Raw genomic sequence first — 26,115 nt, forward strand, 5'->3', positions numbered from 1 at the left:
AATGATTGACTGTCATATGACATCGCTTTTCAAGGTACTTCAGCAACCAGACCATCATGACTTTGAAGACGTCGCATTTGTTAGCGCAACACGAATCAATGCATACTATCACCATCCTTAAACCTGCACACCGACAGTATTGCGCAGGTTCGTTTTCCGCAAGATGATTGACCCATTAGGAATTGACCAGGTCGATTGCCTGCATGCTCTTCGCAATCGGTTAACCCTTCTTCTGTAATATCCGAACTCAGGGTGAGCTGTAAGTCCTGATCTAGTCCACTTGCAGCGATCATCTGTATGTACATTACGATTTGCGCAGCATGCATTCTCTTCCCGAATATCCAATTTAATGCTTACAGATCTTGTCAGAGTCAGGCCACAGCCTGTATCAAGCTAATCTTGGTTCTGGAGTAGACGTCTCCCCCACAGACGCCTCTACATGTTTCGTAGCCAAGACGAATGGAAAATCTCAACAAAGATCTGGTTGGTACCTTTACCGGGCGTGCCGATTCCGATTCCGTTTTACCCCTTTTGTTTTTTGTTTTTTCCCTGAATAGCACTTTATTGTTTTTTGTTTCCTTTCGATCAATACAAAAAAAAAGATATGCAGTGCCTGTACGGCCCAGGCCTCGAGTAAGCTTTAGCTTACTTTTGTTGACATCAACGGCGTCAGTTCAACTTGATATATACATTTCTTCTGGAACTTCTAATGAAAACGCCCATAAGACCTACCCCACAAACTTCGGACCATCCGGTAAGGAGAAAGGAAACAAAGTCTAAGGGTTAAATAGAAATTGAAGGTACGGGGTAAACAAATATACAAATCAAATTAAGCAGTATAGAGACGTTTTGGGTAAATTTTGACGATTGAGTTGCCATAGTACAGGGAGAAGAACAAATATTGAATTTGCACAGTCGACAGCTCATCGAGCATGACGAGTCAACTGATCACTTTAACGAGAATTCAATGCATGCGTTGGTATGACAACAACAACAGACTATTGGATCCTTCAAACCTATCTCTACTTCTTCTCATTCTTATACTGATCATAAATCGATTATCATTGTCCATTCTAGGCTAGGTACTCAATTCTACGTAAATAGCGCGTCGATCGACAACAGCAAGTATAGTGTATCCGGTTCCGTTTTTCCCGATTTCTCCGGTATTTGAATTTAGGCCAAAATAAAAAAAAAAAAAAAAAACAGCTCGACCGTGTAGACAATTATCGTTGGTCGTCTGACCCCACTGCATATCAGGTGTGAGTATGCTCTCTGCTATTTGGTCTCAATGAGCTATGCGTGTTCATGGAACACATCAAAGGGACACTACTTCCTTGCTTGGTGGCTGAGCGACAAAGGAATCTAATTGAAGTCATCAGCTGACATCAGTTTGCTGTCTCACGTAAAAGTGTCTGACAGAAACATAGCCGTCACCGTGTTTTTGGCTTAGGCCCCTTTTCTATCGACATATCTATAAGTCTCATATCAATTGGTCTCATTACGATACGCGGAGGAAAGATGTCAATCACCATGACTGCGCCATCAGCCCATAGCGAAACAATGGAACGCTCAATTTCTCGACCGTCTCTAACTCATTCCTCTTCATCGACTATCGAAGACTCGCAAAATTCGCAATTGCATTTGAATCAAGTGGCATCTTCAAACGAAGATACAGAAACACTTATAACTCCTATCGAACCTCCCTTATTACATGTATCTATCAAAAACGGCTCATCACCTATAAAGATCGAAGCGACGATCGACGAGGAAATAGAGCACAATAGTCCTGTGAAGCAAGCGAAGAAAGGTAGATTGAATTTGAGTAAATCGATGCAGACACTCAGAAAGAAGGGTGAAAAAGGTAGAGAACGGGCATCGAGTGTAGGTGAGAAGTGAGTTGCATAGAACGTTAATCTGTACAAGTCAACACAAACGCTGAACGATTGAGTTGATTCTTGATTTGTCTAGAACCACACCGCCTGTTCCAGCAATTCCAGCTATAACGGAGAAGAAGACAATCTCGCAACCTAAAACCAATGTATTTGCCCCATCACGACCACCAATGCCAACCAAGCAATCCTCAGGCTTTGCGTCTTTCCTTCGAAAACTCACTGGTAGATCAAGTACAACACCCGCGCCTTCGTCTACTCCATATGAGAAACCCGCCATCAAGGATGACAAATCAGCCACCTTAGCCAAAAGGAAGACAATGGCCGTCGCAGGAAATAGTAAACCGTCGTTACCCAGAATCGATACATCGAAAGTTGAAGGTGTACCGGCATCAGCCACATCGAAAGCAGGTCAACCAAGTTCGGCGAAGCAATTTGTGCAATCCCCTGTACCTGTCACTCCATCCATACCCTTAGTCAGAGAGTCTGACCCACTCAAAATACCTTTACCTCCCTCTCCTATGCTGGAACAACCTCCAACTTTACCGCCTGGCGCTGCGCCTGCAGCAGACTTTTCGACCTCAACAGCATCACAGATCGGCTCTTCCCAGCAGTCCACAGTCACGAGGAAGAAGGCTGAGGCTATGTTGAGTCTAGAAGGATTCGAATTCGAGGAGGAAGAAGAATCCAAGTCAATTCCTGAACTTGCTCCCGTCATATCTGCAACACCTGTTTCACCGGAGAAGGATCACATCGAGTCAACTGACGTGGTCAAACCTCTTGCACCAATTCGAATACCCTCCAGAACTACTACAAATGGTCCAGCTTCAGCGAGCAGTGTAAGGTCGTCTGTGTTCTCATCGTCAGCGGAAACTAGGATCGCTACGCCTCTTTCCGCAACTTCGGTAGTTGCGCCTCAACTAAAAACCGCTTCAACATCCCCTCAAAACCAAAATCAGGGCTTATCGCCAGAAAAGATTTACGAAGGAATGAAGCTGGCTGGTTCGAGTCCGCCTAGGAAAGCGCCTGTCGGGACTGGCCTGGGTGATCTAGGCAGGAAAGAAAGCAAATGGAGGAAATCGGTGATGGGATTATCCGATGTGAGTCTTACCCTTAGTCTTCGCTGTATGTTTGTCCTGTTTCACACCGTACGTAACGCTGAGTATCTTCATCTGATTGCAGAAAGCCAAACCTGTAGCAAAGCGACAATCAGCAATGCCACCACCTACATCGTATGATGCTTATCAAGCACAACAAGCTCGGATCGCTAGAAATAGGCAATCTTGTGCACCTACTCTTCATTCATCAGCTTCGATCGCTGCTGCCGCAAGAGGCCAAATGAACAATATGAATCTGAGCAAAGATGAACAAGATATGGCCGAGACTTTCTTCATGTCATAAACATAGGCCTGCTCTTCTCTTTGACTGTTAGGTTTTATCTCAGATCTTTGTATAATTAATGTTGTATTGCATTTTTGGATCCATTGGAATTTTTGGCTCATTATGTCGTTCGGGGTTTGGTTGTTCTTCTGCTTGTATTACTGTATACCTTTTGTCACATATTTCGGCGCATCCATCAATACCATTTTTCAAATCTCATGTAACAAATTTCGTTACCTTGTTTGCCCTTCAGACGCTAGCACCAGCAAAAGCACACCTGAAAGCGTTAGACGAATATCAACCAGATTGTCTTTTTCGCAGGCAGTGAGTAGATCAGTAATTTAAATAGACTCTTTCTCTCACCAAGACGAACCATCTGCGATATTCGCAGTATGGAATTCTTCTCGGTGCCTATTTGTCGACGCACGGTCTTCGCATGCGATCACGTTACATGTGATGTTTGTTCCCGAATTCCTTTCTAAAACTACTCATGTTCGTCCTTTCATACATACCTGGGTCTCAACGGATTGGGTGTGTTAGAAAGCTGACCACATGGAACGTTTCAGCGGCTTATAAGAAAGGGAGTGCCTGTCATTGAGGACTATTAGCGTAAATGGAATTGGTCGGACCCAAAAAATAGCACGTTCTTGTGATCGTATGGATAAATCCGGTGGAGGCGCTCCGGTCGAATGACAGAAAGGTCTGCGGATGAGTTATTTATGCTTGATCATTCGTTGGCAAACAGCGAACGTGTTTCGTAATTTTCCATGAGCTTTCGCACTAATGCTTGAAATTGTTCAATGCACTTATCAATCTCGGTAATCCGGTTGGTCAACAGTCAGGATACGAACAGATAATGGAGCTGTATAAGATGGACGAGGAATTGGCAGCTGAAGATACAGTAGGTCTTGAACCCCAAAATTCCAACCCAAAACAGAAACATGTTGTCAATAGTCCTACTTTCGCTTGTGGGTTCCGTCCTTGGGTCTACCCAACATAATAGGGCATATGATTCACCTTCATATCGTGCTCCTCAACTTGGGACGAATAGAAATTTCGTGAAGAAAAACCATAAACGATGGGAATACTATGATGGACAGCTTGAATTCCCTTACAATGTAGCTTCAGGTGATCCTGGTGAGTGCTTCGTTAGAGAATCTATATGAATTGCAGAAGAAGGCTGATAGATTCAAAAAATACATAAGAATCTGACTCGGTAATCCTTTGGACCCACCCTGTGCCCACCACTGATGACTCTCGACCTGTATGTCTCGAATATCAAGTCAGCAAGCAGAACAATTCTTGGTCAGATCTTGTTACCTCGGACCAAGTATGGACCACCACCGATGTAGATTACTCTTACAAAGTTGAAGCCAAGGATTTGGATCCCAAGACAACTTATTACTATCGATTCGTCAATTGTGCGGATAAAAACAATGTCTCACCTATTGGCAGATTCAAGACTACTCCTACTGTGGACGATGATGATATCGACAAGCTGTCCTTTGCGTGAGTCCTTCCATCCTCACCATCCGAGCAACAGCTGATCTGGAATACACAGTGTCTTCTCATGTTCAAACCATCCATACGGGTTCTTCAACGCATATGGTAACGCTGCTGCTCGAGACTCTATCGATTATGCCGTTCATGTTGGCGATTACATCTACGAGTATAGGGGTGATGGTTGTGAAGACTATTACTCATGTTATGGAGATGGACGGGACATGTAAGCCAATTCAACCTGTTACATCTATCCTATCGACGTTGCTGAAACTTTGGCTTCAGTGGTCGAGTACCTGAACCCAACCGAGAATTGTTCCTTCTTGATGACTACAGAGCAAGATACGCGCAATACAGATCCGATTCCGATTTACAAGCGCTTCACCAAAGTCACGCTTGGCAACTAGTCTGGGATGATCACGAAGTAGCTGATAACACATGGAAATCCGGTTCTGCCGATTCCAATGACACCATTGCTGGTACCCAGTACAATACCTCTTTCACCGAGCGAAAAGCCAACGCAGTCAAAGCTTACTTCGAATGGATGCCCATCAGAACTGTATGCTCATCTCTCCCTTGACTTGATCGTGCCAAGTTACGCTAGCTGATAGTCGCCCGCCTTGTCACTAGGTTGACACAGACGACTCTTTGAGAATATGGAGATCTTTCAAATTCGGTACTTTAGCCGATTTGTATATGCTTGATACTAGACAATACAATCGAGATCTTACCGATCTCTATTACAACAGTTAGTTCAACTCACGATAGATAACCTCAATTATGTACTGACAAGATATCTATGTCATCAGCGGATGAGGTCAAGCTTCTCCAGGAGGAAGAACATCGATCATTGATGGGTGGACGCCAGGAAAATTGGTTATACCATGGCTTGAAAAATTCTTCTGATCGTGGCGCTCAATGGAAGATCCTTGGTCAGCAAATCGTTTGTGAGTGTATCTGGATTGACGGATTTCATGGATTGATTCGCTTACTCTATACATATCTCGTTCAGTTGCTAACTTAGTATCTGATAACGTCGATTCTTGGGACGGATACAAGGCTAATAGAAGAAGAGTTATCGATACCATCAGCCAGAATAATATTGACAATGTCATCGTCATTTCTGGCGATTCTCAGTCAGTAATTGATGATTGTATATTCCTGAAACATGATTTGACTCTTTGCTTTTAGCGCAAATTGGGTATCTGATATCACTTATGACGACAAAGAAGGTTACAATACCGTTACTGGTGATGGATCATACCTGGTCGAATTCGCTGGGACGGCTGTATCCTCACCTTCTTCTCACGGTTATAATTCTAGTGAGCTTTGTCACCTTTACGCTCAGAACTACACTACTGTACGGCTGACATTCGGACCTACCTTGTAGCTGCCAATAAGCCTCTGCCTAAAGAGCAATACCTACAAGTAGCTCAAACACTCATCAATGCTACTGGGAACGAAGAGCTACAATGGACTGAAGGTGCCACCAGAGGTTATTGTGAGCTCATTGAATGAATGACGAAGAGACCGCGATAGAGCATTAATGTTGCTACTGAACCTTAGTCGAATTACATCTCACTAGAAAAGAAGCTACCGCTATCTACTATGGCATTGACGATGTCAGAGTTCATAGTACCAATGAAACAGTGCTTGCCACTTTCGTTGTTGAAGATAAAGCCAACAAGCTTAAGCGACCAGTCGCTGGTGGTAAGGTCAACGGTGGATGGCTTGCTCAACGAGGATAAACCAACCAAGGTGGTCCTCCATAGTGATTGGTAGTAGAACCAGGGACGAAGTACAAGGATATCGAAAATGGATGACTCAGCAGAGATATGACCGTAGATATTCTCATTATAATGCAAATACAAAATAAACTGCAGCTTGAGCAGACAACCATTTCTCAAGTTGACGTCACACAAAATTTTGCCACCACTCGGTTCCTCCTTTAGGGCGAAACAAAATCGTCTGTCGTGCGCTCGTCGAAAGCGTTCAAACACATATATACCTTGATGAGAAGTTCAGGCCACCTGTAACGATCACTTTGACTCGAGTCGGAAGGACATCACCCCGTGAAAGCATCATTCTGATGTCATATCTCTTTATGGGAGTCCAGGGCTCTTATGACTGTCGCTACGACTTGATTTATAAGGACACCAAAGCATACATGTCTACAGCTGTCCTAAGCCTTTCATAGCTTGAAAGCTGAAGGAGGGGTTTGGTAGCACACAAACCGTCTTAACACAGCATATAAGGTGTCAGTGTGACCTAACAATTTCTCATTTTTCACCACCGCATTCCAGCATTGTCAAGTCTACCTCACTGCGATAAATCAAAATCGCACCCCATATTCCACTGCTATTATGTCATTTACCGGATCCGCCGCCCCGAGCGACAAACATGTATTCAAGTACGAATCGAGCGACAAAGTAATCAAATTCATACAATTTCCCAGCGAACATATCAATGGAGGAATCTTGGAACGAGTATTCAAAAAAGTCGGGAAGGCAAGAGTGGGAAGTGACCGACATCTCTACCAAGACGGACGGGCGAGATTCCGAACACCCCAATCTCTCTGTCGATCACTACGGTAACGGGGCAGCTTCGCAACATGGTTATACTATGTGCGAGCGCGTGCTCAACCATGTTGGAGACGAGAAAATTCACGATCATTTTGCCGTTGCCGGCGGGGTCAAGCCTTGGGGTTACTGGGAGAAGGTGGATAAAGGGAGCACTGAGGACGAAATGCCGGCCTGCCAGTTGTCGTACTCAATCGTGAATGGTGGGAAATTTATCGCTCCTGATGAGATGTAGTATATATCACCGCTCTTGACGCCTCTCAGTCGGGACATCTAGACTATATCTCTTTGTTTCCGATATATTGGTGTGGCAGTATGAGTACATATTGCCTGTTGTAGACGGTCTCACCATCCTTTCATCTATTGGCATCGGTTGCCACCGCCTATCGCCACTTGACGGGGTCATGTCATTACGCAAACTTGGGTGGAGGTTATTGTTCTCACTCAATGCGACTGTGAACAATAGTCAAAAATAACGCTGTATATACTCTATAAGCGACCTGTATCATCACCTGTGTACAGGTGCTTTCTGAAGTCGTTTTCATCTCAGAGGCCTCAAGTTGATAAACTCGACCTATCACTATGTCCCTCTCACGAAAAATTCGCGACATTCCTCTGCGTACCAAGGTCATCTCAATCTCCTTATGCTTCATTTTAACTTTACTGCTGATTCAACCGTTCCATCGACACATCACCTCGGCACTTCCGTTTTTCTCTCAGCATGAAGATACTATAATTTCACCCGATAACGCGAACTATACTGTATCGGAAGGAGGAAGGGTACAAGATAGGCCGAAGAGAGTAGCTATAGTAGGAGCAGGAGCGAGCGGAAGTGCGGCTGCTTTTTTTCTAAGAAGAGCAGCTAGAGTGGTGGAATCTCGTTTGGGCGTAGATGCTGGAACTCGATTAGGAGAAATCGTAGTCTTTGACAAAGAGGGGTATGTTGGTGGTAGTGAGTCAGCCTGGAGTAATCGTATATACTGCCTTGCTTGTCGGCCACAAGGTTGTCAGGCTTGCAACAGCTCGAAACCAACACAACGAATGGATTAATCAGCTAATATATGGCTCGGTCGCATCAGGGAGTACCACAGTTCATCCTCACAGTGATTCTAGACTTCGAGCTCAGGAGCTAGGTGGGAGTATATTTGTGAAAGCCAATCGGAATATGATGAAAGGCGTAGAGGTCCGTGGGATTTCCATGTTTCACATTTTTGCTTACACTACCTCACGGCTCTAATCGCCGTTTGAACTTTTGGGCGTCACGTATGTAGCTAAAGCTGACTTGCTCCGTATTCAATGGATCAGTATTTCAACTTGACGCTAGCAAATCCGGACATAGGGGAATCAGGAATTGGTATTTGGGTACGTTCAATTTGTATTACAAGCTGTCACTGGCGAGCTGATCAACGTTGGACTAAATGATACAGGATGGGTCGCAATTCCTCTTTACTACAAGCTCTTCATCATGGATAGACTCAGCTAAGGCCTTATGGCGATACGGACCGATGTCACCTTATCGAACGAAATCAGCAGTATCAGCTCTAGTGAATAATTTCTTGAAGCTATATGACCCAGCCTACTTAGCCCAGAGAGGTCCAGTAGAAAGTATCGAGGATTTTGCTGAGGATCTGGGACTGGGAAATGAGATAACAACAAGGACAGGAGAAGATTGGGCTAAAAACGTCGTAAAAGTCAGTGATAAATGGCTTGGCGAGATCTGGGAAGGTTCAACAAGAGTCAACGTGAGTGAGATGTCCTTTATGTTTCATCCTTCGCTACATAAGGGGTAGATTATTGATGACATGATGTCCGGGCAGTACGCATCCGATATGAATCAGATACATGGTCTTGGAGCAGGTGTTTCGATGGCTACGGGGGGTGCAGCTCAAGTGGAAAGCGGAAATTGGCAAATATTCCGAGGAATGCTAGATGATAGTGAAGCAACAATTCACCTTGGTACGGAAGTGTCGGAAATCATACCTCTTGGTTCATCCCAGTTCGTTGTCAAATCAAACAAGACCGAGATCAATAATGAAGAACCTTTTGATGCGGTGATCTTCGCTGCGCCATGGCATTCTTCACCTATTTCAAAGAGCTTATCGTCACATTTCGTAAGACCTATTCCGTGAGTATGATGCTATCTTCTGCTAGTACCTCGCTTTTGGCAGCTCACATCATCCCTTGCTTCGATCTTGTAGTAAGCAGAAGTATATCCATCTTCACGTGACTTACTTCACGACCACACAACCTCATCCTTTACCTTCATTTTTCGGTCTACCAGACGACGCCTATATTCCCAATACAGTTCTGACTACCGGTCAGACCTCACGGGAACAATCTGTTCCTCCGCCAAGATTCCAATCGATATCATGGCATGGAGAAGTTTTACCTGGATCAGGTGAATATGCGGCAAAGATTTTCTCCATGACTCGTTTGAGCGATAGGTTTATTCAATCGTTGATTGGCGAAGAACCGACTTGGTTATTGAGAAAAGAATGGGATTCGTACCCAAAACTCAGCCCTATTGCCTCTTACGCTCCTGTTGAACCTATTAAAGGATTACATTACCTTGCCGCTCAAGAAGCTTGGGTTTCTACGTGAGTAACCCCACAATAGAATCTAGAACTAGTACTCTGACAATAAGGAATGGACGCCTAAAACTTACTACTGTGATGATGTCATTGCAGGATGGAAACGCAAACTATATCGGGCCGAGAAGCAGTTGCGAGAATAGTTAATGACTGGTGGGGCCTAGGTCTGGGCGAATGTGAAAATGGCGATAGTTGGGACTGGACCTGTTCGACTGGATCATACGACTTGGCTCAGTAGAAAATCAATGATTGTATTTTACTGTATCAACATAACTCAACAATATAACGAATGATCATGAAATTGATGTTAGTAGCGATTCATTATGGTTATCACGCGCTTCCATCTGCTCCACACTGGTGTGAATCATATCGTGATCGTCATGTTATCTGCTCGGCTTGTTCGCTTCACTCGCATCATGACCTCGCCATTCGGCAAGCTCGACCGAAGTTGACCACCACGTGTCGACCTGTAAAAACACCTTATCAGTTTAGTTCGACGACAATCACTCGATCGACTCACTACCACATTTGAACTCCTATCGTGGCGTAATTACCCATCGCCGCACCTGTATGATGGTCATAATAGATATACCATCGACCGGGCGTAATCAACGAATAGTGAACCTGGTTGTGATTCAAGCATTATCTTATTCGTGATCCTGGGACATTAATGCAAATCAGCTAAACTGACAGTGAATTTTACTGTATCACCTCCTGCCCATAATCCACCATTCCACCTAATCGTCAAATAAGTTAAGGTAAAGTCGTATGTGACCTCTTCGTCGTTACCCGCAAACCAACTAATCACGACAATGGAAAAGACCAACCGCTTGGAAATAAATGCAGTTCTTATAGTCAACTTACATGTCATCCCCTAATTCATGTACATCATCTAAACATCTCCGTTATTTTCAAGACCAATGAGGAGAAAGTGCAGGTACTTACAATAAGGCATAATAGCATAAGAAGGGGCCCAAGTTCTTTGGTCAGGCAAAGCTTTATTATCAGGAGTATAAATATCAAAAAGGAATGATAAAATCTCGTTGGCGGAATAATCAGTGACGATATTCCATAAATCACCAGTCAAGAAGGACTTGACACCATTGGTCGATACGTGCAAATTGTCATCTAATTTATCGAATATCTGAACTTTGAATGGTAATTTGATGATTTTCGAATCATCGTTATTATTTGAGAACAAGATTTTAGTTCGACTTACTTACCGTAGTCTTATTCTGTGAGCTTTGATGGACAATGACTGATTAGTGTGATCTGACGTAATTATATACCATGCCCACTCTGAGATGATCCGTCAATACAACATACTGCCGCGAATTTTGACTTTTTAGCTAATAGAGCTTTCAATGCATCATGAGGGCTGAATATTTGTCTCAACCCGATAATAATGTGATTTCATCTTCACCTGTATCTCTATATTGGTCTTCACTTCACACCATTTTCATACTAATCTCCTTCCTTCCTTTTCTGCATTTCTTTTTAAAGCAACTTTAGTTTCATTACCAATGACATTTCCATAACTATCTTTCCTCAAATCAACTTTTGATACTTTATTGATTCCAACTTTAGTTTCAGGTAATTTTTCAGCTTCATCTATTATTCCAGTTGTTCCAGGTACTACAGCGATAGTTGAACGAACTTTCTCAGTTTCAGCTATAGGACTTGAACTTGAAGGTATTGTTGTTGTTGGAGTAACTTCTTGAATTCTTTCAATTACACCTTGTCCTGCTTCATATACATTTTTACCAACTATTTCCCAATCTGTTGATCTTACACCTGATACTAAAGATGTTATTGTATTATTCCACCTTTGTTTAACTATTTCTCCAAATGTAGGTTCATAGTATCCTGCTGAAGGACCTATCAATGATGATTGAGCAGGAGGGGGAACTGGGTCAAAAGAGTTTGAAAGAAGAGTCGATGAATTGTGAAGTCTATCGTTTTGTTTTTGGGGAAAATCAGCTTATCTCATATAATGAGTATGAGATCGTTTACGGAAAGAGAGAACGCATTTTAGAATTATAAAAACTCACTCGGATCTCAGTCCAGCTGTTGATTCTCTTAAGGAAGTTGATAAAGTGTAATATACAGCTGCTGAAGCTAATATACCTGATCCAGTACCTAGTATGAATCCTGACATGGTGTTGAAGTTGCTTTACTTTTGATATTCTTCCCTCGTGAAAGCTGCGATGTAAAAAGCAGTTCAAAAAGTATGAAGTCACACCAAAAGGAAAAGCACGGAAGCGGAACATGATTGCTTCGACGGTCACCACGTGGTCATCCAAATAGTCGGTTCAGTAACCGGATCATTAGATAAGATACTATCAGATACACTCACTATTATGCTCATATCGAGTCGAAATCATCACGACATTGTTCGTGTCATTCGAAGTCATCTTTTCAAGCAAGTCAATTATCTGTTCATCTTAATTTCAAATAAAATTCTGCCCTTTTCATATCTCAATCACAGAAAGTGGCAGTGATCAATTATGACTGAATCATCATCACTCGAGCCATCTAACGTAGATTCAACATCTTCTTATGAAACATTAACTTCTTCTTCCATTCCTGAAAATTCAGAATATAAAATACGTTATGCAATACCAGAAGATGCAAAAGAGATTTCAAAATTAGTAAGTGAAACTTGGTCAAAATTATTTGGTTGGTCAATTACAAAAGAAGATTTAAATTTATATTTAAATACAAATTTATCAATTAAATCAATTTTAAAAGAAATTAAAGATGAAAATAATTTATTTATTTTAATTGTTTCTTCTTCTTCTTCAAATAAAAAAGAAAAAGAAAAAGAAAAAGAAGAAATTATTTTAGGTATTTCACAATTAGTTATTAATTCAAATTCAAATTCAATTTTTAAAAAAATTAATAAATTAAAAAGTATTGAATTACAAAGAATTTATATTAATTTAAATTTTAAAGGAAAAGGTTTAGGTACTTTATTAATTAAAGAAAGTGAAAAAATTATTAAAAATAAATATAATAATAAAAATCAAATTTGGTTAGGTGTTTGGGAAAATAATGAAAATGCAATTAAATTTTATAAAAAATTAGGTTTTATTCAAATTGATGAAAAAGTTTTTTATGCTGGTTCATCAAAAAGAAGAGATTTTGTAATGGTTAAGGATTTATGATATATTAGACTTTATTAGATGTTACAGATATGATTGTCGTACCCATTATTACAATAATGAGGTATTGTCAAAAAGGCATAGGCGTTCGTTGAAAAGAATATTTAATGAACTTTGTATCTATGCATGATCCATGATATTGCGTTACGTTCGGCACTTCCTTACAGCTGGCCACTCTACATCTCAGGCATCTCACCACCTGGTCCTTCTTCTCCTCCCATAGTTTGTACACCACCTCCAGCACCAGCTTCTTCCCCTGGTCTTCGGGCAGATACAATATCGTCAACACGAAGCAAGAGAGTAGCAGACTGAACGGGAAAAGCATGACATCAATTTTTGTCATCGCCGATTAAGGTACGTGCTAGGTCATGAAAGTAAACTTACCTCGATAGCTGTTTTCAGTGTTTGTATCTTGACTGATGCCGATTCCAGTAGACCGTATTCCTTCATGTCGGTGACTTTACCAGTATCTCCATCCACACCGAACATATGTTCACCAGCAGCGTGCTTAGCCTATACAATTGACGTTGGATCAGTATAAACTTTAGACCTTGTACTACCCCTTTCGTTGGATGGGAGCGCGACTCACCCTCAACTCGGTCAACGTCCTGATCGCGTTACCACCACAATTCTGCACCAATGTCCTTGGGATGACTTCGAGAGCATCCGCAATAGCCTTGTAAGGTGCCCCGGCCACACCAGGGAGTAGTTTAGCCTTTTCACCCAAAGCGACAGAGATGGCCATCTCTGTAGCACCTCCACCAGGAGCCAAGATAGGATTGAATACCACATTTCTAGCTACTGACATCGCGTCTGCCAAGTTTCGGTCGATTTCATTGAGGATATCTTTCGAAGGTCCTCTGAGCAAGATTGTACACGCCTTGGGGTTCTTACATTGATCGAGGAATGTAAAGTATCTATATGATTAAGCAGCATGACTTAGCGACGAGGCAGTAGATCAGGTGAGAGTCCCACCTAGGACGGAGGATGCACACTCACTCGTCTCCCAACTTCTCGATATGGAATAAACCACATTGAGTACCGACATCACTATCCCTCAAGTCCTCAACTCGGTTTACGATAGTAGCTCCTACAGCTCGGGCAATACGGTTGTTATCTGATTTTCTAACTCGTCTGATAGCGGTGATATTGGCTTTGAGAAGGTAGTGTTGAGCGAGATCTGCCGAGATAATGGCCGTCAGTAATGACCAATTGGTGTGGAATGAGAAACAGGGTCGCATCATTGTGATGTACGATAACAGGAAATGCAATTATGATAGGATACTCACCCGATACACCTTTCTCGGTGAAGACTAGATCAGGTTTGAACTCTATGATCTTTTCACATAAATTCTTAATTTGTTCTTCTTCAATTTGTAAGATTCTGTTCCAGTCTTCCTCTTTTTGTATCTCGATATTGGTTTGAGATTCCCCCTTCTTATATTCTAATGGACAATCTAATAAGACTATTCGAGGGTTTTCAATCTTTCTTCTCATTTTAGGATGAGTTACATCTTTATTTATCATAACTCCTGATAAAACTCTTGATTCTTCAATTTCACCACCTGGAACTTTTTCGACTCTTGCATATCTCTTGATATCCACCGTCTTTATGTTCAATGGAGCCCCGGCAGTTTTATCTTCTAATGATGAAGAAGTGGTTCCACCGACTAACCCACTTTCAGCTTCTGCCGATACTGCAACGGTTTGAACCGCTTGCAAAGCTAATGAACACATCAAATCTGACCATCTTGAAGAGAATTTTGTACCTATTGAAGTTTTGATTAAGGCCATCATTTCTTTTTCGGAGGAGATATCCACAGGAATGGAGATCGATGAGATAGTTTCAAGGGCATCATTTAATGCTTGCTTGAAGGCTCGAATTATCACGACCGGGTGAATATGTCTTTCGAGTAGTGGAAGAGAGTATGCAAGTATTTCACCGGCTACAATATCGTGTTAGGAACGTTGCATTGTAGGAACCAAGTTTCTGGTCTGTTACACCTACCAAGAATGATAACACTGGTAGTACCATCTCCTACTTCCTCATCTTGAGTTCTAGATAATTCAATCATGGATTTAGCAGCTGGATGAGCTACGTCAATCTCTCGGAGGATAGCGTGACCGTCATTGGTCAATCTAATGACATAAAAATTGTCAGATTACACCTTCAGAACGACGGAGATACGAAGTTGAACTGACAATATACCGCCCATGGGATCTAAAATCATCTTCAACATTGCCTTTGGCCCAAGACAAGTTCTGATTACATCGGCTACCGTCTGTGACGCAAATTTATATGTCAGCTAGTAGTGCTTGAGCAGATGGGAATGTAGCGCTCACCTTGGCAGCTACAATGTTTGCAGTTTGAGCTTTTCGACCTGATTGACGCTCAGGCCCGGTGTCTGTTGTCTATATGTCAGCTTGCTGCTGTAGAAGGTGAAGCTCGAGATACCTGTCGTGGATAATGGATTGAGGCAAGTTCACTCACTCATCACCATGACGGGTACTCCTCCTGGCATAGCCATCTTGTCTGTGATCTACTTTGCAGAGAAGGGTGTTAGAACGATATAGAAGGTGGAGGTTAACTTTTCAGTGCTTTTTGAACCAGAGATCAATCTTTCCTATTGAGATACTTGGTGCACGAGAGGGTCGTAATATGTCTTGATAAGCGAGCGTGACAATTCTAGACAAGGGTTGGGTATACGATGTTATGGATGTCGAAGTGAGATGTCCTAATTATAATTGTCAAAATAGTTAATGAAATGTTCGAGCAGACACGAAAGATGCCAGAGCGCGTTCCATCATTAACTTATAATCCATACTGATAATACATTTATATATTAGTATATACCTTGAAATTGCCACATCATGCTGATTTTTCACCTGGCTCTTCTTTGAGTAGTGCTTAAACCAACTTGGATATATTGCAGTTGTCTATTAACAGAAGATCATACAACATCAAGCAATAACAGGCAAAATGCACCCAACATCTCTGGTACTTAGACGGTCCACCTGGAAAGGTGAGTTATATTTCAATTGGTCGAAGGGCCTCATCAGCTTACAACAACAAATAATCAATTTACAGGACCATTTTTCACTGCTTTCCCTTCTTTATCACAACATTTAAAATCAAATACACCAATATTCACAAAAGCAAGATCATGTACAATTGTACCCAATTTCGTTGGATTAAAGTTCATGATTTATAATGGAAAAGATTATTTACCAATAACCGTTACTGAAGAGATGGTTGGACATAAATTAGGAGAATTTGCAAGTACGAGAAAAGCATGGAGTTATAGGTTAGTCTCTCAATATCATATCAAATCAATGAATCATTAAAGGATCCGCTAATCTGACTCAATTATGATTTTAGAAAAACCAAGAATTAGATTCGTCATAGTATACCCTATAAACGAAACCCATTTCGACCGATTCCAATTTAAATTCGTTGAACTATACCCAGCATATATGCAAATACCCAAATTATTCTCGATATGCAACTTTATCGAATGCTCATTGTCGAGCTTCAAGAAGTCTCCCCTTGCAGCAGCGCTATTCTTGTCACTGGTAGCTCTTGTTTGACAGGTATGAAACAGTCACCCAAATTAAGGGTACTACTGATTCATGTCTCACTTTTCGACTCCTTTCTTGGCTAAAACCGTCGATCCGTTCATTGTATGACACATAAGGCAAAGAGTACATCCTTTGGGTTTGACAAGGATGTTGACTATTCTCACTATCATGGAACATTGGCATCAACCAATTTATGGTAAATCTACCATTAATATTCTCGTATTTGCAGAATATGCTTTCTGGCATATATAAATCATTTATGGCTGAAGAAGACTTATTATCATCAATCCGAAATTAGTAGATCATCCAACAAATCGATCATTCACATCGTTGGCCGATCCTGCTCAGACTCACGTTCTTTTTCGACTAATATATTCCCTCCCATTATTGACTATACCTATACCGGAATTCACATTCCTTATAATGCCTACTATATACTTTAAATCTGCTCTGCTGAAGGTCTTGTTAATATTTACATACCTACTACTGATTCCGCAAACTTTCGCTCAAACGAATACGCCGGCTACAGATAAGGAGGACGATGATGACGATGCCAAGGATTGCGAGTATAACGGATCTGTTAGGTAAGTCATTAATTAAATATAAAATATTGTAATTAAAGCTGAAAATATCACGATTTTAGCGATTACTTATCATGTACTAAAAACAAAATTTCTACTCCTATGTTGATAGGTGCAGGTGTAGGAATCGCATTAGGAATTTTTTTAATTTCATTTTTATGTATATTTTTAACTAGAAAAAAGAGAAAGAGAATTGCTCAAATTGATGAAGAAATTGATCAAACGAGATTTGAATTTATTCAAGATGGATTAAATAAAGATCCTAAATTTTGGGAAACAAAAGAAATTGAAAAAGAGAATATAAACAAATTTGATGAAACCAAAAAAGTAACATTTGATATTGATGATAATTATAACTTAAAAACTCAAAATCAAAATCAATTAAGTGAAGAAAACAAAAAAGATCATATAATACATTTATATTCTAATAAAGGTGATAAGAGTAATAAATTATCATTTCAATTACTTGATCCTCCTAAATCGAATAGACCTTCAATATTATCAAATTCTAATCATTCTTTAAAATTGAAACCTTCTATAATTAAAGATGAATTAAATAATTCAAATCAAACTCAATTAAAAAACGTTCCTTCAATTAAAAGACCTATACCTATTTCTCAAAATAATCTTCATCATTCAATTAATGGATCAATATTTAATCCTCTTAAAAAGTTGAATAATGAAATTTTTAATCAAAAAGAAAATCTTTCAAATCCTATTGAAAATATTAAACATGATAATCAATTAAATTTAAATTTAAATCCAAATTCAAATTCAAAATTAAATTCAAGATCAGGTTCACCAATTCCATATAATCAAAATCAATTTAATTTAGAAATAACTAATCCAAGTAATGATTTATCAATATCAAGAGAAAATTCAATTTTTTTAAATTCAAATCATATTTCACGTAGATTTTCAACAATAAATCAAATTCAATCTCAAATTGAAAAATCAAATCCCACTTATCAAGGTGAAAATAATACAAAACGATCTATGGATGATTTACCAAAATCTAATGAAAGGTTTTCTTCTCATTACAACGAGAATAATTTCGTAGATCCTAAACTTCCATCAAAAGTTATTAAATCACATAAACCATTTATACCTTTAAGAGGATATTCTAAAATTGAACAAGAAAAAGAATCTCCTACAAATCATGAGATACTTAAAGAAAAACATAATAATGTAGATGTCAATGGAAGAAGTGGAACTTTTGGACCTCCAAAATTATATCCTAGATCAAGACAAAATACTTCCATCATAGCCGAAAATGAGAATCAAAAGACAGATTCTCCTAATTCTTCTCCATTTGAAGTTGTGCCAATTGATATGAATGGTTCCGAAACAGAAGAGCAACATTTAACAGCAGGTGATGACTTGAAGAAGGAATCAATATCGAGAATTGGCGAAGATAGCATTGAATCCATCTCAACCGAAGCGAAAATCGAGAATTCCTCTTTGAACAATAATGATAACGCCAAGTCAAATGTGCTTGAAACGAACAAACTCAAAGACAATGCTCCAATAGAGAACAACGAAGATATTTCAGCTTTCAATTCTACCGTACAATCGGAAATTGATAAAAAGGTATCTTCAGAAGAAAGCCTAATTAGATCAGGTACTATCTCAGTCAGTAGACGTAAACAACTTAGAAATACAAATTTAATTCCTTCGTATTATGTCAAACACAACCCCTTAGATACAGATCAAGATGTAGAGGAATTGCCTACAAACGCTTTGCATAAATCGGAGCAAAAAGATGTTGAGGTGAATGAGAAAATAGCTGTGACCGGAGATGATAATGTCGATGGTGTCATCAGATCCGAGACAAGTAATCCTTTCGATAGAGCTTTTGAACAAAGCGATCAGGCTAATGTAATTACAGAGACGAGTAAAAAACGACTGGCGAGGGAAAAGGAAAGGATGAAAGGTAAGGAGAAAGAGAAAATTAAAAAATCAAAGAAAAGTAAAACTAAAGACAAAGTCAAAGGATAATTCAAGGAAAGGCTTTAATGATGCAGACAATAATTAATATGTATATGTTTATATGATATGCTTCATTGCACCTGCGTCAAATCGTTCTCACACGTTTCAAGCAATGCATATGAAAACGTTGAATATCATGATATTACAAAATGGATTTTCCCATCCATCAATCCCATCCTGTTTCTCTTCCTCCTAACTCATTAAATCGATATTAAACTAAATTAAAATAGTTTAAGCATCAGATTTGATTTTGAGTTGACCAAGGAAAGCGTTCTTCTCAGCAGCATCTTGGAATCTACCGTGACCGAAGTTGGAAGAAGTATCGATGAATTTAAGTTGAACTTTTTCAGTGTGAGCTCTTGAAGTGTGAGTTCTAAGAGCTTTTCTAAGAGTAAGAATTCTCTTAACTGGACCAGCACAAGTTCCTTTAATCATAACGAAATCGTTCTTAACGATACCGTATCTAACGAAACCACCCATAGGAGTAATATCTTTTTGAGTTAAATCGAAATCAGTTGAACCTGAAGATCCTGAAGAACCGTTGGCAATTCTGTAAATCTTGTGGTTGATCGATGTTCTGGAATGGTAACCTCTTTGACCCGCTCGGGCAACAGAGAACATTACCTTGGATGGATGCCAAGCACCAATACAAGCAACTTTTCTGAGACCTCGATGACTAAATGAGACATGAGGTTAGTCTTGTCATCTTAGTATCGTTGAAGGAATCGCTGGAGGATGAACTCACGTCTTTCTTGGAAGTTTAGAAGTACCCCATCTAGCGGTGGTACCCTCGTAACCGTGACCCTTGGTTACACCAATGACATCAATTGGTTCATCTTGTTCAAAGATAGATCCAACTTCAACGGTCTTTTCAAAGTTGTTCTTGGCGAAATCAACTTTGTCAGCAACGGAACCACCGTTAACTTGAATTTCCATCAAGTGAGCCTTCTTTTGGGAAAGACCAGTCTTGGAGATTTGAGTGTGGGCGAGAACTCGAACAACGGTACAGTATTTCTTGATTCTCTCTAATTCTCGAGTAACGGATTGACCGTTGTTCTCGGTGTGTTTTTTGGTGTATCTAGTGAAAGCCTTCTTCTTAGATCGGTACCAGTTCCTATTCACAGGCAAAAAGTTTAGAATCATCCCTTCCTAATTCCATGCACAGAAAATTGTCACTCACTTGTAGAATCTTCTCTTGACTTCGTCAGACAAGTGTTCAGCCCAGACGGTAGTCAAAGATCTTAATCCTCGAGGAGTTTCTACGTAACCGACAACACCAACAACGACGATAGGAGGAGTTTCAAGAACGGTAACGGCCTCAACAACTTCTCTCTTGTGCATCTTGGATCCAGGTCGGTCAAGATCTCTAACGATGTGAGTCATACCGGCCTTGTAACCCATGGTGGCAGTAAGGTGGACGGGCTTCTTGGGGTCGTCCTATATGACAGAAAGAGAAACGTTAACATCGTTCCTCTCTGATTTGATATCCCAACATCGCATTCTCCCCCATCCTTCGTCAACCTTCCATTTCTCTGTGTGTCCACCTATAACTTTCCCAACCCGCCTGCTTTGTACAAGTCGCTTATAATCCAGATGAGAATACTAACTAACCTTAGGGAAAGCCTTACATCTTCCTCTGTGTCGGGCAGCTCGCTTTCTTGGCACTATCGTTCAAACAAGTCAATCAGCCTTTCATCGTCATTATTGTCTATTCAAGTCAACGATAAAGCTTTTATACTCACAGAAAGCAAGCGAACCGTGACGAGGCTCCTCGTATTTTCGGTGAGACATTTTTTTATGTTTTTTTGAAAAGACTTGAAGGATGAAGAAGATTCAAACAACTTTGAATGAAGTATTAAAGATTTTCAGAGACACAAAGTGCCGTGTTTAGAGTGAGCGTGTATGCACCAAACGAGGGAATGCACCGTATCATCCAACAGTAAATGGTTGTAATGCCATACATTCAGGGTCAATCATATTAAAAAGCAGAACGAGGCATCAGACCACGTGGACATATAAGCCCCTATATCGGTCTTAAGCAAAATTAACACCGACAACTTCGACATTGCTTTAAATCAGCTCCCTACGCTCTCATACCTCCACTTTTCACCTCTGAGTCCAAGAGACGCAGTGAAGAACCCTCGGATCGACTGTCATCAGTCAACGCATGATCGATGATTACAACAGTTAGATAATTAATGCTTTTGTCGTATAATGAGAAATATGAAACCAGGACGTTGCCAAGCGGCTTCGACAAAGGATGGACTTCATTCTTGCCTATCATGTTCAAGCTCGTCAACCACCAGAAACAGCGCAATTTAAAAGAGATTTGATATTTGATAAACGAAAGACAATGCGCCGCTTTGATCCGATGACATACTCCCCGCTCGCTAGCTCAAAGGAGTGTTGGTGAAGACAGTCTTTCTCTCTCTCGAAAGAACTTGGATTTGACTTTTGAGAAGCTGATGACAAGCATAATCGGACTGACAGTATAATCTAGTGCGAAGAATATTGTGGAGGACGACTACAGTAAGGTACCCAATGATAAAAACAGAGAACATCCAGTTCTTGTTTTGCTATCGGCGATCTAGGCATGGCACATCGCATCGAACACATTGCGGGCGGATGGAGCCATGTCGAGCTAACAGGGCTAGGTAGCACCTCAAGCTATCATCAATTCTTCCTTGCGCCAAGAAGGTAATTCGCAATGCCGGTCCCTTGTTTCTCAAGTTTTGATGGAAATGACGAATTCATGTGTTTGTCCAAAGGAACGTCTAGGTTCTGATGGTCGATAGGGAGTTTCTCAGTGAGCATCAAGTCAAAGGGAAAAGTACGAACGGATACCTCGAACGCATTGACCTGTCCTTTACGTATTGATCACATCCAAAGCTTCTTTTCCAAAAATTTCCACTCAAATTCTCTTAGTGGTTTTCCAAGAAAACGCTGATCAATGATTCTTTACCTAAAACATTTAGATCACCATCATCTCCGTAAATCGTAGAGTGTGATTCTTTGCCTCTTCTTCCTTGACCCCAAATTTCATAGTTGATGGATATATGAGTCTAGACGCAAAATCGGAGGAAATGAACAGAAACATGCTTCCCACTTCCGGGATTCCGATCAAAGTTTGTCAACATCAAACCATCAGGGACGACTTGTCAGATGCGATGTGCATTTTGACTTCCGTTTCTACAAAGTCCGATAAGCTTGATTGTTCGACTTGTCATTTTGTCAAAGTTGACTGCACTGAAAACATTCGTTGCATCAGATGAAAACGATCTAGAAACATCCATCGTCTTCTTCACACCATCTTTTCTCTTCTCCTTCATTCAACAATGCTAAGATGTTTTCAATTATTCCTCCTGCTCCGGATGTAGACCATGCTCGTTCTGTTTCATAGCTGGAGCTGTTAATATTTCTCTTTCGTTCTCCTCTCCACTTAGCTATTGGAACACAGATATATGTCTTACATCGTTACCGAACTCCCTTGCGCATGGGATCCAAAATCACCTCGTAGCCTTTCTACACGATTCTATCAATCTTCACTCTCTTTACACGAACACTTCTGGTCAACTCCAAAGTACGTGACCCTTCACGACCCGATATACAACTCAAGCCAGCGCAAGGTGAGTCATTTCGATCTCACTTCAACTCCGATTTAACCCTCCATTTATCCTTTTCCTTTTCCTTTTCCTTTTCCTTTCGCTTTCACTTGTCATTATCTTGCCTCAAGTCAGGATCCGACCTATCTTTCTTGACTCGCACGCAACACTGTCAGGACATATCTCGTTGTTTTCACACACTAGGTCATGAGCTACCTTTCAATAACCATGTCATCTGTGCTCGGACGGATCATATCTAGTCTCTCCGCTTTAAAGTCCTCAATCGTTATTGTTCCCCGATATCACATAGTCAGACCTCATCGAGCAACACCTATTCCGACCCAAAACACCAATACGTATATCTAGCAATGAGCTGACGCTATCTTATTTTATCGTCCATACGATAGCCTGCGCAGCTCCTATACTAGCCAAAGGGATTTTTCCGGCAGCACGATCGACAACGAATAAAAGTAAGTGCAGTCGTCCACTCGCCCTGCAGGATCCCGAAGTAAAGGCTGATCGATCAAATAGATGCGACCTAGCCGGTGTAAACAACGCAAAAGCCCTCTTCAGACTCCAACATGCTTATCTTCAGCAGCACCATATCCTACAGGTAGATCTCGATTACTCAAAAAGCGTAATCTTCGGGATACCGTCTGTCAGAACTGCGAGTGTAGACGAGTGAGTTGCTCAAATGTCTCCCTGCTTCATGAACGAGTCTTGGCTCAGGTTGATTGGTGATATACTTAGCAACACACGAATATGTGGCGGACCAACAGAAGCCCACAGAGAGTCTTCACTGTCCAGGATAACATGCTGTGCAACGCATGTGGCCTTTGGGTATGACCTATTTATCGTTTTACCGAAAATACAGTCTGGCTGACCGGATCAGTTGTCTGACAGTACAATCAATATGGCGAACATCGGCCGAGTGTGTGGTGGAGCAGACGAAAGCTCAAGTCTTCCTTGTCATCATGCACATCAACCTCATCGTCAGAGGGTCTGAAGGATGAACCCCATCGCCATACACGCTCAATCGTGGAGCGCATTAGATGTCCCAGGACGAGGCAGCGTATCTCGACCTCTGACACAGCGATCGAAAACCCGAATGAAACAGTAGAAGCGCAGGCAGGCATGAGAGAGGCAGCGTCTATTCTTATGGATATCGGCTCATCTGTAAGTAGGCTTGATTCCTACCGATTAATGGCCTTTTCGCTGAGCAAATATGATGATTACCTTTGCCAGTATGCAGCGGATAAACAGACTAATCATCATCATCATCGACCTCGACGACCTTCCGCAATTATATCTAGCATTCAGCACCGGCCTGCCTGGATCTTCAATCCTTCGCCCTCACCTACTTTGCCTGTTCCCACTCCCATCATCCCACGTCCTATAGTAAACGCTCGACTCTCTATCTCAGTTGCAGAACTACTGAATCCTGCTCCGCTTTCTCCGAAAATCGATAATGATGGGCAAAGGAAAGCTGAGGTGCCCCAATATATCGCATATCAACCGTTAAAAATGAAGGGATGTTGTCCGTAATTATGGTACGCTTCATTCGATTAGCCTACTTGAACTTGCGGGCCCAGAGCCGAGACTGACGATCATCAAAGTAACCGATTTCGTCGACGTCTTCGCGGATTGCATTTCAACTCATCCCACGAGATGCTCACTCAGTCTTACATTCTTTTCGATTTGCAGATGAGACCCATTTGACGTGCTGTATATGTCTTCCATTGTAGATCACCCAAGAAAGTGGGAATCGACAGAACCCGTATGAATGAATCACGAATTAGGATTCGTTGACATCAGGTGACTAATTAAATGCATTCAATATGCCTAACCAGTCATATCTCTCTTTCTTCCACGTTTTCTGACTATTAAGCACGATTAGTCAGTAATTAGATAAGATTGATAAGTTGAATTCATCTTAACATACCTTCTTTAAGTTTGATTTCTATCGGTTTCCACTTTCTGGGTCCCAAGCCTTGAGCGTAAGCTTCAAGTACCTGAAGGAATGAGATGATTGTTTGTCAGCTATATTCAATGTTGAGGAATCCAGAACGATATCAAATTGGACTTACACTAGCGTAAAGTTTCTCTGATTTTGGATGAGTTGAAGCAAATGCTCTTTCAAGTACGTATAAATCAACAGCATAATGTTCAGGGAATTGAGCAGTTGATGAAAGTCCGAAATCTATCAATACCTAAAAGTAATACAGTTAACATATAATAAAAAAAACAATTTATTGGGTGTAAATTTTTTATTATTGCTCACTATTTCAAAAGGTTCTTCATTATTCGGTGTTAAACGTAACATCATATTAGATGTAGTTAAATCACCATGTATAATTGTAGTTGAATGTAATTGAGCTAAAGCTGATCCTATAGAACGCATCAAGTGATCTGAGGAATGGGTATTATGAGCACAGTTTGACCAATATCGCTATATCTCAAGTCGTCATGTCTATATTGAAATAATATATATGTATATATATATATATATATAATAACTCACCTTGACTAATTCCTAATTCAATTAAAGTTTTCATACCTAAATTAATTTCTTCAAATTCACCTTGACCTTGTTCATCCCTATCTTCAAAATTTTGATCTAAATCAACTTCTTGTTCTTCTTCTTCTTCTTCTTCTTCTTGTGTAATTTCAATTTCACCTTCTGCACCTCCACCTAAAATTTCTCTAATTGACCATCCATTAATTTTTTCTAAACCTAAACAACCACCTTTTTCATCTACCCAATATATTTTTGGTACAATAACACCAAATTTAATTGCTCTAAATAATGAACGTGATTCAAAAATTAATCTAGATGAATTTAAATTTAAATCTAAATTTGAATGTCTATATTTTTTTGGAAATCTATGTTTTATTATTATTGAATTATTTGAAGAATCTGATGAAGTTGAAGATGAAGATGATGATGAAGATGATGAAGAAGAAGGATCATATATTGTTGGTTCGGGAAAAAAAGAAGAACATGAATAGACTCTCTAAATCAATTGAACGTCGTCAGGTTTATCAATTTTGGAAATTCAGATTGTAAAGATCCAGCGGTGTGAATAGATTAAATTGGGTATGTAGAATCAATCACTTACAGCTTCCGCACCTTGCTTGATCAATTCCCCTCTTTCTAGATAATAGGCTGAAGGGGAATAACCCAAAGTAGAAGATGATGCTGACATTCTTTATCAATGTCTTGATATGTAACTACGTACTACGTGGTTGTATGAAGAAATC

General features: G+C 40.5%; 11 protein-coding genes across 11 annotated transcripts; 7 read left to right on the forward strand and 4 right to left on the reverse strand.

The window, feature by feature from the left end:
* Positions 1 to 1,518: 1,518 nt before the first annotated feature.
* On the forward strand, positions 1,519 to 3,290 carry I206_100820 (uncharacterized protein; the record flags this gene model as incomplete). The annotated part of the gene is made up of 3 exons (XM_019152287.1): positions 1,519 to 1,892; positions 1,969 to 2,989; positions 3,072 to 3,290. 3 exons carry the CDS (start codon positions 1,519 to 1,521, stop codon positions 3,288 to 3,290), a joined length of 1,614 nt encoding a protein of 537 aa, XP_019014425.1.
* A 920-nt stretch (positions 3,291 to 4,210) lies between these two features.
* On the forward strand, positions 4,211 to 6,517 carry I206_100821 (uncharacterized protein; the record flags this gene model as incomplete). The annotated part of the gene is made up of 10 exons (XM_019152286.1): positions 4,211 to 4,406; positions 4,475 to 4,778; positions 4,831 to 4,995; positions 5,055 to 5,328; positions 5,400 to 5,517; positions 5,579 to 5,716; positions 5,782 to 5,905; positions 5,961 to 6,091; positions 6,160 to 6,270; positions 6,336 to 6,517. The coding sequence occupies 10 exons, from the start codon at positions 4,211 to 4,213 to the stop codon at positions 6,515 to 6,517; spliced, it is 1,743 nt and encodes a 580-aa protein (XP_019014424.1).
* Positions 6,518 to 7,235: 718 nt separating this feature from the next.
* I206_100822 (uncharacterized protein) lies at positions 7,236 to 7,583 on the forward strand (the record flags this gene model as incomplete). Its single annotated transcript, XM_019152285.1, has 1 exon — positions 7,236 to 7,583. The coding sequence occupies one exon, from the start codon at positions 7,236 to 7,238 to the stop codon at positions 7,581 to 7,583; it is 348 nt and encodes a 115-aa protein (XP_019014423.1).
* Positions 7,584 to 7,930: 347 nt separating this feature from the next.
* I206_100823 (uncharacterized protein) lies at positions 7,931 to 10,177 on the forward strand (the record flags this gene model as incomplete). The annotated part of the gene is made up of 7 exons (XM_019152284.1): positions 7,931 to 8,300; positions 8,428 to 8,531; positions 8,654 to 8,710; positions 8,776 to 9,090; positions 9,166 to 9,473; positions 9,547 to 9,945; positions 10,036 to 10,177. 7 exons carry the CDS (start codon positions 7,931 to 7,933, stop codon positions 10,175 to 10,177), a joined length of 1,695 nt encoding a protein of 564 aa, XP_019014422.1.
* Positions 10,178 to 11,398: 1,221 nt separating this feature from the next.
* On the reverse strand, positions 11,399 to 12,097 carry I206_100824 (uncharacterized protein; the record flags this gene model as incomplete). Its single annotated transcript, XM_019152283.1, has 2 exons — positions 11,399 to 11,891; positions 11,991 to 12,097. 2 exons carry the CDS (start codon positions 12,095 to 12,097, stop codon positions 11,399 to 11,401), a joined length of 600 nt encoding a protein of 199 aa, XP_019014421.1.
* Positions 12,098 to 12,446: 349 nt separating this feature from the next.
* On the forward strand, positions 12,447 to 13,106 carry I206_100825 (uncharacterized protein; the record flags this gene model as incomplete). Its single annotated transcript, XM_019152282.1, has 1 exon — positions 12,447 to 13,106. One exon carries the CDS (start codon positions 12,447 to 12,449, stop codon positions 13,104 to 13,106), a length of 660 nt encoding a protein of 219 aa, XP_019014420.1.
* Positions 13,107 to 13,279: 173 nt separating this feature from the next.
* On the reverse strand, positions 13,280 to 15,631 carry I206_100826 (T-complex protein 1 subunit gamma; the record flags this gene model as incomplete). Its single annotated transcript, XM_019152281.1, has 9 exons — positions 13,280 to 13,411; positions 13,488 to 13,616; positions 13,693 to 14,020; positions 14,103 to 14,283; positions 14,393 to 15,049; positions 15,112 to 15,242; positions 15,306 to 15,385; positions 15,447 to 15,508; positions 15,595 to 15,631. The coding sequence occupies 9 exons, from the start codon at positions 15,629 to 15,631 to the stop codon at positions 13,280 to 13,282; spliced, it is 1,737 nt and encodes a 578-aa protein (XP_019014419.1).
* Positions 15,632 to 16,083: 452 nt separating this feature from the next.
* I206_100827 (mitochondrial 37S ribosomal protein uS19m) lies at positions 16,084 to 16,448 on the forward strand (the record flags this gene model as incomplete). Its single annotated transcript, XM_019152280.1, has 2 exons — positions 16,084 to 16,126; positions 16,192 to 16,448. 2 exons carry the CDS (start codon positions 16,084 to 16,086, stop codon positions 16,446 to 16,448), a joined length of 300 nt encoding a protein of 99 aa, XP_019014418.1.
* Positions 16,449 to 17,105: 657 nt separating this feature from the next.
* I206_100828 (uncharacterized protein) lies at positions 17,106 to 19,261 on the forward strand (the record flags this gene model as incomplete). Its single annotated transcript, XM_019152279.1, has 2 exons — positions 17,106 to 17,266; positions 17,326 to 19,261. 2 exons carry the CDS (start codon positions 17,106 to 17,108, stop codon positions 19,259 to 19,261), a joined length of 2,097 nt encoding a protein of 698 aa, XP_019014417.1.
* A 222-nt stretch (positions 19,262 to 19,483) lies between these two features.
* I206_100829 (60S ribosomal protein uL3) lies at positions 19,484 to 21,043 on the reverse strand (the record flags this gene model as incomplete). Its single annotated transcript, XM_019152278.1, has 5 exons — positions 19,484 to 19,928; positions 19,998 to 20,366; positions 20,433 to 20,689; positions 20,864 to 20,916; positions 20,995 to 21,043. 5 exons carry the CDS (start codon positions 21,041 to 21,043, stop codon positions 19,484 to 19,486), a joined length of 1,173 nt encoding a protein of 390 aa, XP_019014416.1.
* A 3,653-nt stretch (positions 21,044 to 24,696) lies between these two features.
* I206_100830 (Kae1-associated kinase Bud32) lies at positions 24,697 to 26,060 on the reverse strand (the record flags this gene model as incomplete). The annotated part of the gene is made up of 6 exons (XM_019152276.1): positions 24,697 to 24,734; positions 24,797 to 24,866; positions 24,942 to 25,064; positions 25,136 to 25,263; positions 25,376 to 25,868; positions 25,974 to 26,060. 6 exons carry the CDS (start codon positions 26,058 to 26,060, stop codon positions 24,697 to 24,699), a joined length of 939 nt encoding a protein of 312 aa, XP_019014414.1.
* Between the last annotated feature and the right edge of the window lie 55 nt (positions 26,061 to 26,115).

This window comes from Kwoniella pini, chromosome 1 (assembly GCF_000512605.2).
Source record: "Kwoniella pini CBS 10737 chromosome 1, complete sequence".
NCBI classification, from domain to species: domain Eukaryota; kingdom Fungi; phylum Basidiomycota; class Tremellomycetes; order Tremellales; family Cryptococcaceae; genus Kwoniella; species Kwoniella pini.